The sequence below is a fragment of the Protomyctophum bolini genome (genome assembly GCF_963924005.1).
Source record: "Protomyctophum bolini genome assembly, chromosome: 16".
In the NCBI taxonomy this organism is placed as follows: domain Eukaryota; kingdom Metazoa; phylum Chordata; class Actinopteri; order Myctophiformes; family Myctophidae; genus Protomyctophum; species Protomyctophum bolini.
In genome coordinates, this window is record NC_137877.1 from 33,394,637 (window position 1) to 33,408,683 (window position 14,047).

Below are 14,047 nucleotides of genomic sequence, written 5' to 3' on the forward strand. Positions count from 1 at the left end.
GTTATAGCTTTGACTGGCACATTCAGTAATGCAGAAATGAGATGACAAGTGTTTCCAATCACGGATTGTCTTACTTTGGGGGACGCACCCCTGAGACTCATTAAAGAAACACACTGGAGCCAAACACGCGAACACGCTTAACATAGATATTGACAGCCTCTCTAACACAGAGACACATAGGAAACGGCTCTGGCTGCGTAGGGACTGTACACATACATGAGGAATGGCCTTGTTACGGATGTATGATTGAACAGGCCCCTGAATATGCATGCTATGGTCTATTCCCAAACCATAGCGAACCGGTCGTCATCAGCATCACACAAAAGTGCGTACAAACATACTGTAGATATCCAGCTCATTCACAATTTCACATACATTATACAGACAGTATGTATTCTGCAGTACATCCTTAATAGCACGAGATGCATCACTATGCTATGGTGAATACTAGTGGTATAGTAGACTGGCTTTCTCAGTGGGAGGATCAGTCATCAGATGTGAATTCAGTGTTCTAGGGCTCAATTGGGGATGGAGTGGGGGTAGATACATTTTTTTTTGTGTTACCATTACCAATGTTTTTATTTTAGTTTTAGATTTGAGTAATTGTAACCCATTTTTGTCACCCGGTGCCAATTGCCTCAGCTGTAATCCTGGGCGCTGCTTGGGGAGAGCCCCGGACTGAGCTCATGCTTCCTTCAATGCAGGCCGCTTCTTATCATCTGACAGGGGGTAGTTTCCCCGGGAGGAAAGAACACAGTTCCTTTGTCCTCCATCAGGCTCCGCGGCAACCAGGGGTAGGCAGTATAGAGACAAGGATTGCATGTTTTTTGTGAGGGTACTACTACCCACCTACCTTAGGGGACAAAGAGACAACATGCACACTCCACACAGACGGGCCCTTTCGCCAACCCCACCCAGGGTATGGGCGCTGATGACACAGAGAGAACACGCCCCCAGCCTGCACCAATGTTTATTTGTTTCTCTCTCTTCCTTTCTGTCTTTCTCCTTACCATCTTTTTTTTGTACCAGAACAGGGTTTGTCTGTATGTACTCTACTCTAATGTATCTTCCCTCAAAAGTAGACCTATGACAACATACTGCCCGCTGGTTCTGTTTGGTGACATCACAAAACAGAACCTCCAGCCATGCACTAAACGCAGCATGAAGAACCAGGAAATGCATAGTGAAGTGGAACTCAAAGACTATGAAAGTTGGAGAGTAGTCTATAATGAAAAAAACTAAACATTCATCTCTTTACTACACCAACATTATTGTTGTCGTGTCACTTTTGTACTACATACAGTAGATGAAGTATTTATAAAGATTCCATTTGGCCAAAGGAGACGTAGTCCGTCACCATACTAGTCAACATGTCCACATGCATGCAACCAGTTTGTCAGTTGGGGACGAGCACAATCTGTTATTGACATGTTCACCCAGAACCCGGTACAGTACACCAAAGGGCAGGTTCAAGGGTTAACCCAGCATAGTGAACGCCCTTTTCCAGAGCCCTTAACCACACCAATCCAATGCCTAACCATGACAATCTTATTAACTTACCGGTATCAGAATTCCTGTTGTTGAGAACTAACCAAGATTACAATTACAATAAACCAATGCAATGTGTGAATGAGGTCTATCCGACAGCTGGACCACTGTCCAATACTCCCCCGGGTTCGGAGCTCTACCTGAGGCAGAATACCTTCTAAATCAGTAGTTTCACACTACTCAAAAATAGCAGATTCTGTGAGCTTGTATACCTGCTATTTTTTGCATATCCAATGCAAAAATCTAAAATTCCACTGATGCTTTCCTGGTTTTAATGGGTTAAACCAAAAGAAGATCCACCTTGTGGAAATTGAACCGAGAACTCAAACCGTTGACATTGTAACTACACTACATGGCCCATCCAATTCAGATGTGTCTATCGTTCTAATTCATTTTTTTTTTTTTTTTAATTATATTTTTTATCCCACGATTTTGTAACCCATTTTTCACCCCTGTGTCAATCATCTAATGTGATCCTGGGCTCTACACACCCTCCACCAACCTGGGGAGAGCAACGGACTTAACTCATGCTTCCTTCATGCTTGAGTGTCCAAGTTGCTCCTTTACACCTGACAGGGGGGAGTTTCCCTGGTTGGACGTAGCGCGTGGAAGGAACACGTTATTCCAACCAGTTCCTTTCCCCTCCATCAGGCGCCCCGGCTGGCCAGGGGGAGGCAGTTTAGAGACCAGGATTACTGCATGTTTTTGTGAGGGTACCTACCCTAGGGGACACGGGGAGAACATGCAAACTCCACACAGAAAGGCCCTTTCACCAACCCCGCCTTCGGGTATGGGCACGTTCTAATTCATATCAATTAAACCAGCTGTAACTGGAGCTGATTGGTTGATTTTAACGAGTCCTGAATAAACACATTACCGTGTTGATCCATGGATAATACACAATGATTTCTTTGTTCCTGCTGGAGCAAAACGTACACAGCAATATCATATTGTGTACAGCGCGGCACAGTGCCATTCAGATAACTGCTGCATAGTGTGACTCCATCCCTAAACCGCTTTGGGATTCATGTGGCTTCATTAAGTTAAAATCAATAGCAAGACATTGTGTAGGTATGCCATGCTGTTATTATACTGTTTATTTATTTTTGTCATTCTGCTCATGGCTCTCTTCAGTCCCTCCTCTCAGTCCTTCAGTCTGCCTCTCCTGTGTGCAGAGTGCTTAGTTATAATAACTTGTAAAAGCTTATGATGCAACCTAATTAGCTTGAATAATTAGCCTAGTTAGGCTTTAAAAAAGCCATTTCTGTAAACACTCATGTGAGGCAACAAGCATTCAGCCCCCCGATTTCTCTCCTTACTGTGAATTCAAACTTCAAATGGGGAAGCGCAGAGAAGTGCTTTGTTCTTCTGTGCCAATCCAATCCAGCATGGTTCCACTTCAGGAGATTGGGAGGTAATTCTCCTACAAAAAAAAAAAAAAAGATTGCCAGGATTCCGGTGGGCTCTGCAGTAATTCCGGAAGGGGTGATTGTCAAGCTTCTGAGCATGTCTCTGGTGGGTAGGGAGGAAATGATGCAGCCTAATTTGGAATGCTCACTTGAGATGCCAATGCCATTGCACACACCAAGGGGGTCCAGCAATGCCTCGTAGCTTCAAAAAAGCTGCTTAGAATGTGACCAAAATTAGGTTCATAGCGCAAATGTGCAGCAAGGTAATGCATAATCGCACGCAAGCACACAAAACACTGACCATCCAAGGACATTCGCCAATCTGTGGGTATTGGGGAAGTTTTCTAGGCAGATGGCTGTGACTCCAGGCAGTCAGTCAGTCAGTCTGTCATGTTAGGGCTTATTACATTCCCCGCCAGCATTATTTAATTCATTATAATTATATGAGAAAGTCAAATTAGTATTCAGTCGCTGTTACAGTTTTGGTGCCATCACTCCTATAGACAGCTACAGCTATGTGTGTCCCTGGGTCTGTCCCTAGGTCCCTGCATGGGTCTGTCTGTCCAAGCACGAAAATAGCGTTGTAGCGTTTGTTCAACATCAAGTGTCACTGACTGTTGCACAGCCTAACACACAGACACACACAGGCCAGGGAGGAGGGCTTGTACAGTACAGTACAGTACAGTACAGTACAGTACAGTACAGTACAGTACAGTACAGTACAGTACAGTACAGTACAGTACAGAAAAATCGTGAAAATGTGTCTCAAATCTTTGAATATATATTATTACAGAGTGAACATTTTAACTCAAATCTTTAGTTCTGGGGAGGTCCCTGGAACAACATATTTTCAGATGGGGCGGCGGAGGCCAATTCAATTTTTTGGGGTCCTTGACATGAAATATTGAGCACCTACAGAAACATAAGGTGTTATGTTATTTTTTTTGTCCTCTGTACTCTACTGGGGCTTGTTGGTTTTAGTGTGTGTGTTCCACGTTACATGGTTCCATTTCTCCCTGTATGAGTGCATTGTGCAGTTGTCTACTAGCACCTAGCCTAGTGCAAGGGTTGTCTTCATACTGTATTTTTTTCTTTTTTCCCCCTTTTTCGGTGTGTGTGTGCGTGTGTGCAAACATGGTTCGGGCCCACTTTAATCCCCCTTGGGGGGTGTGTAACAAGCGTTGGTTTGTGGCGGCGTTCACACTTGATGTACCTGCAGCTAATCCTATCTCACACCTGATGTCACTGTAACCAATCCAGTCACACCACCCCGGGCGCGCTCAGCTCCTCCTCCGACAACTCAATCTTGCCTCTCTATCTCTCCACCCCCCACAGACCCCCACCCCATTTGCTTTCCTAAACTTTTTACCTTTCTCCAGCGTTTCTCTTTGCCCCTGCTGTGCTTTCTATCTATCTTATATTATTCCTGCTGTGTATCGGTTCCTATATTGTCACTGTCGGGCAGAAGGCTTGTGAATGCCTCTAGCCCTTCCTGTATTCAGCTATTAGTGTAGATTTACGTCTTACACAAAAATTAAATTCCCATTGATAATGAATGGAGAAAGGCACAAGGACCGACAGATACAGAGATCTCCATACAGTACATGAGTATATTGGTCGGATCGGCAATGTGACGTAGGTGTGAGGGCCACTATACGAACTCTAGATGCCTAAAATTATTAGACATAAAAGTTTTCCGCCCAACAGCAACAATATCAAACTTATTTCCCCTCCAGCCATCCTTGTCTGCTCACCTCTCTTCCTTTTTTCTTTTTTTACTGTTCGACCAAAATCCCTTTATCATTGCTTTTTCTCTATTGCCCTACATATCTCTGTCCCTTTTCCTTTCGGCTTCTATTTCTTGATCTTGCCTCACCCGCGCCCGGGTCTACCTCCTGCCCCACTGCCACTCGAAATAAACTGGGCTACAGGTCATCTGTCACGGAACAGAAATTGCATTGTGTACCTGTCACCAGCACTTCATATTCTCCAGTACCCACAGGAATGACTGTTTGTTCTCTCTCTCTCCCTCTCTCTGTCCTGCAGTGAGCAAACTCAGAGTACAGAAGGCCAACCAGTCGCACGTGTACCTGGAGGACAGCCGCGTCCGGATCAACTGCTCGGTGACGGCGCAGACCAGCCTGGAGACGCAGCACGCCGTCATGTGGTACGTGCGGCGCGCCGCGGGCGGCGAGGCCGACGAGCTGCTGCTGAGGATCGAGCGCTCGGGGGCCTTTGAGTACGGCGCGTACGCCGACGAGGAGAGGCTGCGGAGGCGGGTGCAGGCCGAGAGACTGTCGCCCCGCCTGTACGCTCTGACCCTCAACAGGGCGGAGGCCAGCGACTCGGGCACCTATTACTGCCTGGTGGAGGAGTGGCTCAGCGACCCGGACGGAGCGTGGTACCGGCTGTCCCGCGACTCCTCGGGTTTCACACAGGTGCTGGTGAGGCAACCAGGTGAGCAAAGGAGGCACACCCTTATGGGTTCATGTTGGCACTCTCTCTCTCTCTCTCTCTCTCTGTCTCTCTCCCTTTCACCTGCTCTCCCTCTCCATGCACTTTTCCCTCCACCCCTGTGCACACTGTCTGCAGCCCTAGGCAGGTGGTGGAGCAGCACTGGGTGCAGTCCATGCCAGCTGGCGTTCAGGGTGCCAGAGGGCAAGGAAATACATCCCTCTGGCGTAGCTCTGACACCTTTAAAAAGCAGGCTGACCACACACTCCGACACCGAGGTTCCTGCTGAAGTTACCTACAGTATACCTGCCACCTCCAATCCCCTCTACAGTGTCTGTAGATATTTAAACGTAATTATACTGTACCGTTAACTGCAGCAAGTCAATATACAAAACCACATGCTTCCATACACAATGGCCTGCTCCACACCAGCAGCCACCACCTAGAGATGAAGGTGACTTTTTTTTTCAGGCTGCGAGCCACTCATTGCCCTGCCCTTGCAATGCTGGGAGCAATCTGTTGTGCCAGGGGTCCACATGTGAGCTGTTTAGAATGCAGGGCAAAAGCCCATGGGAACAATTGGGCATCTGTCCCAATTGTAACCTGAAGGTCAGACAGATTGGCCGTGACTCAGAGCTAGCAGGGCACAGAGTGCACTCTCTCTCCCTCTCTTTTTCTGGAGGGCAAACTGGACATGGATCCAGAGTCGGACTGATATATGGGCACACAGTATCGGCCATTATTTGACTCTTTTGACAACATCGGTAATCGGCCTATCGGCAATTATGCAGCCATGTGGCCTGATTTTATTTATGTTTTACCTTTTGAGGGGCGATAGCCCCCCTATATCCAGCTTTTAGTGTATGTGCTAGCACAAACTTTGTCCTACACAAACATTAAATCCCATTGACAATGACAATGGGACATTGCGTAACGTGTGTGTGTGTGTGTGTGTGTGTGTGTGTGTGTGTGTGTGTGTGTGTGTGTGTGTGTGTGTGTGTGTGTGTGTGTGTGTGTGTGTGTGTGTGTGCGTGCGTGCGTGCGTGCGTGCGTGCGTGCGTGCGTGCGTGCGTGCGTGCGTGCGTGCGTGCGTGCGTGCGTGCGTGCGTGCGTGTGTGTGTGTGTGTGTGTGTGTTCGTGTTCCATGTGCAGACTTTTCTGTACATGAGAGCGTGCATGTGTGCTGGCAGGCAGCGACTCTCTTTCATGTTTCCCTCACATCTCACCTCTGTTTCAGAGAAGGAACAAACGCCTAGGGTGGGGAGCTGTGTTGTTATCAAACACTGTATCAGGCACCTATATATATTCATAACCATATAAATATATATGTTTTTTAAATCAATATATAAATATATAAACGTGCTGCAAACACCACCAGACACTGAATTCTGATTTCCTCTGGGACACAGGAGTTGGCTGGTGGTGAGAGGGGGTGGCATGGTGGGGTTCTCATTAAGATGCTAACGGAAGTGATCCTGAAGTGTGTCTTGTCGAGAGGAAAGATGAGAGCGGTTTTGTGCCAGCGCTCGCCGTCTGTCTGCGGAGATCATCTCATTTCCCACTCTGTCTTTTTCCATTAACAAGGAGAGAATTACGCTTCCAGTCCGGGTGTCAACTGTCAAGGGGAGTGTGTGAACATGCCAAGTCTTTACTACTCATGGTTATTTATTTATTGTTGTTGTTTTTGTTTTTCACTGCTACATAAGTACATATTTAAGTGGGTCATTGTCCTCTGCCTGGGGGCGCAGCGCCGCAGCAGTGTAGCCCTGGAACAGCGTCTACTCCTTCTGAGAAACCCTCCCCAAGGTCAAAGTTATGAGCAAGGCTACATAGCTATCTTTGTTTTTGAGATTCCCACCACCATCATCATCATCATCATCTATTTCTTTTCATTTCTGTCACACTGTATTCGGAGTTCAAAAGAACTTTCTGAAGAACAGACGTTATTTTGTCTTGAGCGAGCGGTGTTTGAACAATCGTTCTCTTGTCTTGCCCCAGGGATTGCGTCATATCAACATTATTAACCACATGAATCCTTGCCTCTCCATTCTGGGCCTATCATATCATACTAGATTAACATTTCGTAAAAATAAGCGAACATAGCAAGAGATTTGCTGTAGAGAGGGGAAAAGAATCACACTCATGTAAAGTGAGGGGCGCCTGGTAATGTTTGTTTAAAGTGCTTCAAACAGATAGACTTGGCTTCTACTCTATGTGTGTTCAAAGTGCTCTAAACAAACATTATGAAAGTCCATGGCGTTGGGGGGCTAACGCCCCTCAAAAAGGAGACTAAGAACAGTATATAGGATGTCAGTGGTTGAGCCCTCCTCTCATTGCTCTCTCTCCTGCTCTGTGACATCTACAGAGGTACGTCTGCAGGTGGAGGAGGCCCAGTCCAACGTAACGGTCGAGGAGTCCGCCTCCATCCGTCTGGGCTGCAGCATTCCGTCCCAGTCGTCTCGGGACTCCCGATTCTCCGTCTCCTGGTACGTGGTGCGCTCGGAGGAGGACGGCGATGACGCAGACGTGGCGGGCGAAGAGGCCGGAGAGCCGGAGTGCGTGTTCTCCATTGGGCACGATGCCGTGTTCGGGAACGGCAACTGCAGCCCCATGGAGCAGCCGGGGCCGAGCTCCCGCCTGCTGTTCGAGAGGATGACCTCCGACCAGTACAACCTGACCGTCCAGGGTGCGCGGCCGTCGGACGCGGGCCGCTACTTCTGCCACGTGGAGGAGTGGCTGCTCAACCCCCGCAACGCTTGGTACCGCCTGGCCACCAACGACTCTGGGTACACCGTCGTCAATGTTCTGCAGCAAGGTAAGACCTTATTCTAAAATGGTTTATCCAACAGGAACAGTGTATAATGGAGATCAACCCATTTATCCGATATGATGACATTTCCTGCAGAAGCAGAAGCTTTTGAAGTTCTGCTCGTTGAACCTTTCAACTGTCTGTGGGTTCAAAAGGAACTGATGTAAATTGACTTATGACCAGGGCTGCACACAACTTTTTTGGTCTAGTACTCAGAGGAGCACCTGGAGGAGTTTCTTGGTGCTCCTAAAATGCGGCGACCCTCATTGGATGAGTGGGGAGTCAATGGAGGGTATTGCAACTCTAGATTTAGCCCTAGAATGGCTCTTGTTGTAGATTCATCCCATTATTAAAAAAATCTAAATTTGCTAAAATCTAGGTCCATGTGTGGTCAAGCCCTATGGAATTCATATTCTAATAAAAACAACTTAATACTTCCTAGGATAATATGAGCATTAAAGCAATATTTAGATTTTTTATTATTTCGTATTTAAATAACCGATCTACTAGCAGATCAGCAATTATTTTAACATGCGACACATCGTACGGCGAAGCATACATCAGGGTTCCCTTTTGTTTTTAGCTGAGGCGACGTATGTAGTCAGACAGTCAGACACACATGGCTCCTCGGTGCAAAAATAAACAGTGTACACTACCAGACTTTACGATAATAAGGGACAGTATGTCGATACACGGTGTTCATGTTGGGCAGCAGCAGTGCCAGTCCGCAATGCTTCGCAAACTCTTCGCACTCCACTACGTCGGAACTAAAACCTTAGTACCCATAAAAAGTCGGTGGCCGGTGCCTAGGCTATGAGGGACGGCATCGCACACGAGCAACCATGCTGCTCCAGCAGCCGGAAAACAAACAAGCACAGCGGCAAATGGGAAGAGTGCAAAGCATCCAAAGCATGCCCTTTTACACCGGGGACTACAGTAGTTTGCTATCTGAAACGGAGAAGACGAAACTATTTGTGTCAGGTTTTCTCAGTAGTGTCCTTCTGTCAACCGCCCTCCTACCAGCAGAAAGTAGCATGGAATCCTCCCCCTTTTGAGTAAGGATGCGCTGTGATTGGCCACAATGGCCAGTGCACTTGTGCAAGACGTGCTGTGATTGGCCAGTAGCCACTTTGAGTGGCAGTCGGTGGAAAATGCTCTCGCCACAGAATTGACTAGTATTCTGGCCATAATAATCATTCTAGGCGGCCCCGGCTGTTGGTACGCAGAAGCGCTTCCCGGCGCTTGATTGACAGCACATTTTGAATTTGTGCAGCCCTGCTTATGACAGTAGTGTTTTTGACTATGAAGGGTCACCCAGAACCCTCCATAACCTGAAATTGTCCCGAACCCGTCAAGTTATGTGATGTGGTACTTATTTGTTTTGTTTGGTTTGGTTTACTGTTTTCAAAAACCTTCAAAAATAGCAGAGCCACAAGCTCACAACGTGTCCCCAATCCAAACGAAATCACTGGGTTCCCAGAACTCCGGGTTAATACTACCGCATGAGCAGGGCCCAAATTAGCTTCTGAGAACCATATCTGAAGAGTGTGAAAACAAATCCAGAACCTGTGAAATACATTACATGGCACTGCACGCTTCGCTTAGTTCTTGTTGTCGAAAAGAGAACGGTGTGATAAGCAGCAGCCAGGCCTGATGAAATGTTAAGCAGCAGTCTATAATAGAAAGCTGTCTGTCTGTTTCTCTCTCTCTCGATGATTAGCTCACTTCGTTGTTAACCGTGTCTATCAACAGAATCCACGCTGCAGTCGGTCGTGTGCGCCAACGACTCTCTCTTCTACTTCATCTTCTTCTACCCGTTCCCCATCTTCGGCATCCTCCTCATCACCGTGCTGCTGGTGCGCTACAAGAGCCGCGGCAGCAGCAAGAGTCAGGAGGGCAAGAACGGCGCTCCGCTCCTGTGGATCAAAGAGCCACACCTCAGCTACTCCCCCACCTGTCTGGACCCGCCTGCCCTCAGCCTTCACCCCGGCTCTGTGGACTAAGAGAGGGCTCCCCCGCCCCCTCTCGCCTCTCCGCCCTCATCGCGGATTCCAACCAACACCACGTCAGGGAGGGCCTCTGGACTCCACCCCCAGACCTTACCTGGCCTATCACTGCTGTATTAAACGTGTCAGTCTATCAACCAATCATTATATGGAACCCTGCCCCCAGTGGCAGGCTGTCTTATGTCAGCGTAGTGTGTGCATGTGCGCGTGTGTGTGTGTGTGTGTGCGTGTGTGTGTGTGTGTGTGTGAGAGAGAGAGAGAGAGAGAGCGAGAGAGAGAGAGAGAGAGAGCGTGGAACGTGTGGTGGGTCATTTTTGGTTTTCACACAGTGAAACTTAAATCTCATAGCAGTTTTATTTTCACTCTTCTGAACTGAATTCATCACTGAATTCATTTGTTTGTTTTTCAAAAGACATGCATATCAGTCTGTTAAAGTGGCCAATCTCAGAAGAGCGATTAAGGAACCGGACTCTATAATGGACTGTGGAGCTGATGAGGGTGCCCAAAAAAAGAAGTCTGATCTAAGACCAGCCGCAGTCTGGCCCACTGTGTTGGTTACCATAGTACCATAGTGATGCTCTGTGCCCACTGACTAGATCCCCGATGACTGGGTTGCCAGACAAGCACAGAGACAATGACAATGACACACAAACTTACTCTGTGACTGCGTGAGGGTGTGTGTGCGTCCGTCCGTGTGTGTGTGTGTGTTGGCCCACCTGCCTCCACAATGAATTTGTCATGGCAGACAGAGACAGGCCTGGTGAACGAACCACTTAACACTGCCAGACACTAGGCCTCAGTGAAACTACACCACTTCTCCTCAACAAAAAGAGGAGAAAGCAGGTGGGAGGTGTGGAACTGGTGCAGAATAAATGAACTACTTTCTCCCGCTGAGAATATGCTTTGACATAAAGGATTTTTACAGTGCCAAGACCTCCTTATTCCATGCTGTCCCCTGCTACTATTGTTTGAAGTTTAAGGATGGCCGAAAGCCGATTGGCTCTAAGGCAGACTGTAAATATGGCTGCCTAACCCCCCCGCTGTGGGATTATGGGCCATGTAGGAAGTTTATTTTAATGCTTATGTTAAACCGTTGGAGTTCTGTTTAAATTATGTAGTGGAGAATTTTCAGTGAAATCTAATTCTTGCACGGAAGTTTTGCAATGTTGCCTCTTCTTCCCATCCTTCAGATTTGAGACTTAAAATCGCTAAATGAATTCTATTGAAGTCATTTGGAGGCACATCAAAAATTACTTGTGTGTGTAGATATGGCTATCATAAATGAAGCCAATTGCAACAAATCGATAAGAAGAAATGTTTTGTCTTTCTTGTTTTTTATTTATTATTTTATACTACTTTGCATTACTTTTAAATAATTTCATTTTTTTTTCTCCTTTGAAATTCTCCAAGAACTGTGCTGCTTGTGTTGCCAAGCAACTGCACCAAGCAGATTATGTCAATAGCCTGTGTGATGGCAATGTGGTAGATGTAGAAATGCTAGATTTGTCCTGCGCATTGCAGTCTGCAGCATTGCAAACCAGATTGTCAAGTTTGGCCAGTGTCTACGCACTGTATATCTACACATATTGAACATTCTAGCAGATTCACATGTACAATGGATGAACAAGTCACAGAAATGGTTCCACTTGAAGCTTTTGCTTGAGTCGCATTTATTTATTGAAATGTACTGTAACACCTAGCTAGGATAGCTGACCTCCATAGAATGCAAGCCAAAGCTGAACTGTACAATCCCGAGTGTTAAATTAACACTGAGAGTGTACACTCTGTGTTCAATTAAAATTCAGGATTTTGCTGTGAAGTCTCTCACCTTTTTTGGACACTGGCTGAGGGTGATCTCCTCAGTTGCCAAGACAGGCAGAAGGGTTGAAAGTGTTTGGAATGTCATATTCCTTGGAATGTCACGGCCTGGCAGGAGAGAAACCCTTCCACTGCCATTTGGAGAGGGAAAAAAAGTATAATCTGGACATTCTTGTCTCAATCGTGTCAACATGTATATTGCATGACAATATTGCGGGAGGCATTTAGATGTTTTGTAACCTTTGAAATCTTGAGCGTTGTGTTTGTGTGACAGAGCAGTGCCCAAGCCCTCCGTTTCCTGAGCAGTCGCGGGAGCTTCCAAAGTGCCACTTGCAGTGCACAAGATCCATACTGAGTTGCATCACCCTGCGATTCACCTGCCATTCTTCAGATGTGCTTTTGGCCTTTAGTATTAGTCTGTTTCAAGAACAGTACTTTGATATACTTTACACACCTGTGTTGTTATGACTTGACTATGTTCCATTCCACTTTAACCTTACAAAAGCTCAAACTCAAACGGTCAAATGAGCTTAACCATAGGGCAGTCCAATGTTTGACCATTCAAACGTGGCCTTTCACAACTTTCTGCACCACGTTTGCCAAGCTTACCAGTCCAAAAATCATCACCTGTAGAGGACTGTCTGTTGCTTAGGACTTTCAATAAGATTTGAGAAACTGTCACCAGTCTCCTGTTACCACTAGTGTTTTTTTTTAAATGCTATGAAATTAACCAATAACTCTGAATTAATTACTCTGTAAATTGCATTACAATTACTAGATGTGGTATGTAAGTGCATAAAGATAATTTCCTTGTTTTAAAGGACTAGTATGTTTTTAGTTTAGTTTTTTAGTTTTCAGGAATATTGACTTCAACTAAGTAAAAGTAACTAGGAGCTGATCCCAATTTATCAAACAAAAGCTACGGTTTCTAAAATTAAAACCTGTCATGTCCTTTTGTGACTAGCATGGCTGACCTTTAATTATCATTTAATAACAGTTGGCTGAACATACCACTGCATCGCTGAAAAAGGCTTATGTGGACTAATAACAGTGACACATTCTTGTCTACTATTAGAGTTCATCCTAAAGGACACCTAAGGTCTTTTTTTTCCCAGCGTGGCACAGTAGCCCTAAACAGGCACACAAAGCATGTAGTGGCATGTTTCACCAGTTTACCCACGACACATAATGTCCCCCACTAGTCCCCAGAGACGGGTGCAATGTGGTATATTTCTTCCAAGCAGACTTGATGGAGGAAGTGGAGGGCGTGACTCTGGTGTATAATGTGATGTCACATTGCACCACCACCGCCGTCGTCGGAGCTGTCCAGTCGTACTCTGAACTCTGAATGGTGTTTTTGTAGTAATGATAATTAATAACATCCCCTAGCCGTCTCCCGAACATTCTCCAGATGTTCCGACAGTGTTGTAGCTGCGTTACGAGGGCTTTGCATGCAGTGGCTGTGTGCTGGCTCAAGATTTAGCTGTAAAATACTTTGTGGTGATGTATTCAGTTCAGCCAGTGCTGCTTTTCTTTTCAAGTGATGTATTTTTATCTTCATTCTTTTTTTCTTTCTTTTTTTTAACAGTGCACTGAAATGAAAAGGAAGGCCATTGCTTTTTTGTAATGCTTCTTCTGATCTTTTGTTGTATGATCATGTTTTGTTTACCTTTCTTTTGATATTATATATTCTATCAGATAACTACCATTGTGACCATCAAAAAGGCACTTTGCTATTCTGTCCGTTTATTGCAATAAAACATGTTCAGTGCGAACCTTTGGTATTTCCACCTTTTTACGTTTTCAGGGTTTAGAGATGCCCGGAAAAGTGATAATAATAGAAATCCCATCCTGTAATAACAATCCTCGTGTTGCAGAATAATTTCTCTCCAAAGAGAACAGCCAGCGGCCTACCCAAGCACGCACCAAGTGTCAACTTTGCACTGAAGGTTAACAGCCGTGGTCCTGGGCACTGTACAGTCAGCACGGGATGGTGACCTCTG

General features: G+C 46.1%; 1 protein-coding gene across 2 annotated transcripts in view; it reads left to right on the forward strand.

The window, feature by feature from the left end:
* Positions 1-13,806, forward strand: part of igsf3 (immunoglobulin superfamily, member 3) — an 84,516-nt gene extending 70,710 nt beyond the window's left edge. For both annotated transcript variants that reach the window (XM_080785641.1, XM_080785642.1), the window contains 3 exons: positions 5,004-5,414; positions 7,777-8,226; positions 9,973-13,806. In XM_080785641.1, the coding sequence (XP_080641767.1) occupies positions 5,004-5,414; positions 7,777-8,226; positions 9,973-10,223 (1,112 nt within the window). In that variant the 3' untranslated portion in view covers positions 10,224-13,806. The remainder of the gene's footprint in view (positions 1-5,003; positions 5,415-7,776; positions 8,227-9,972) is intronic.
* Positions 13,807-14,047: the final 241 nt, after the last annotated feature.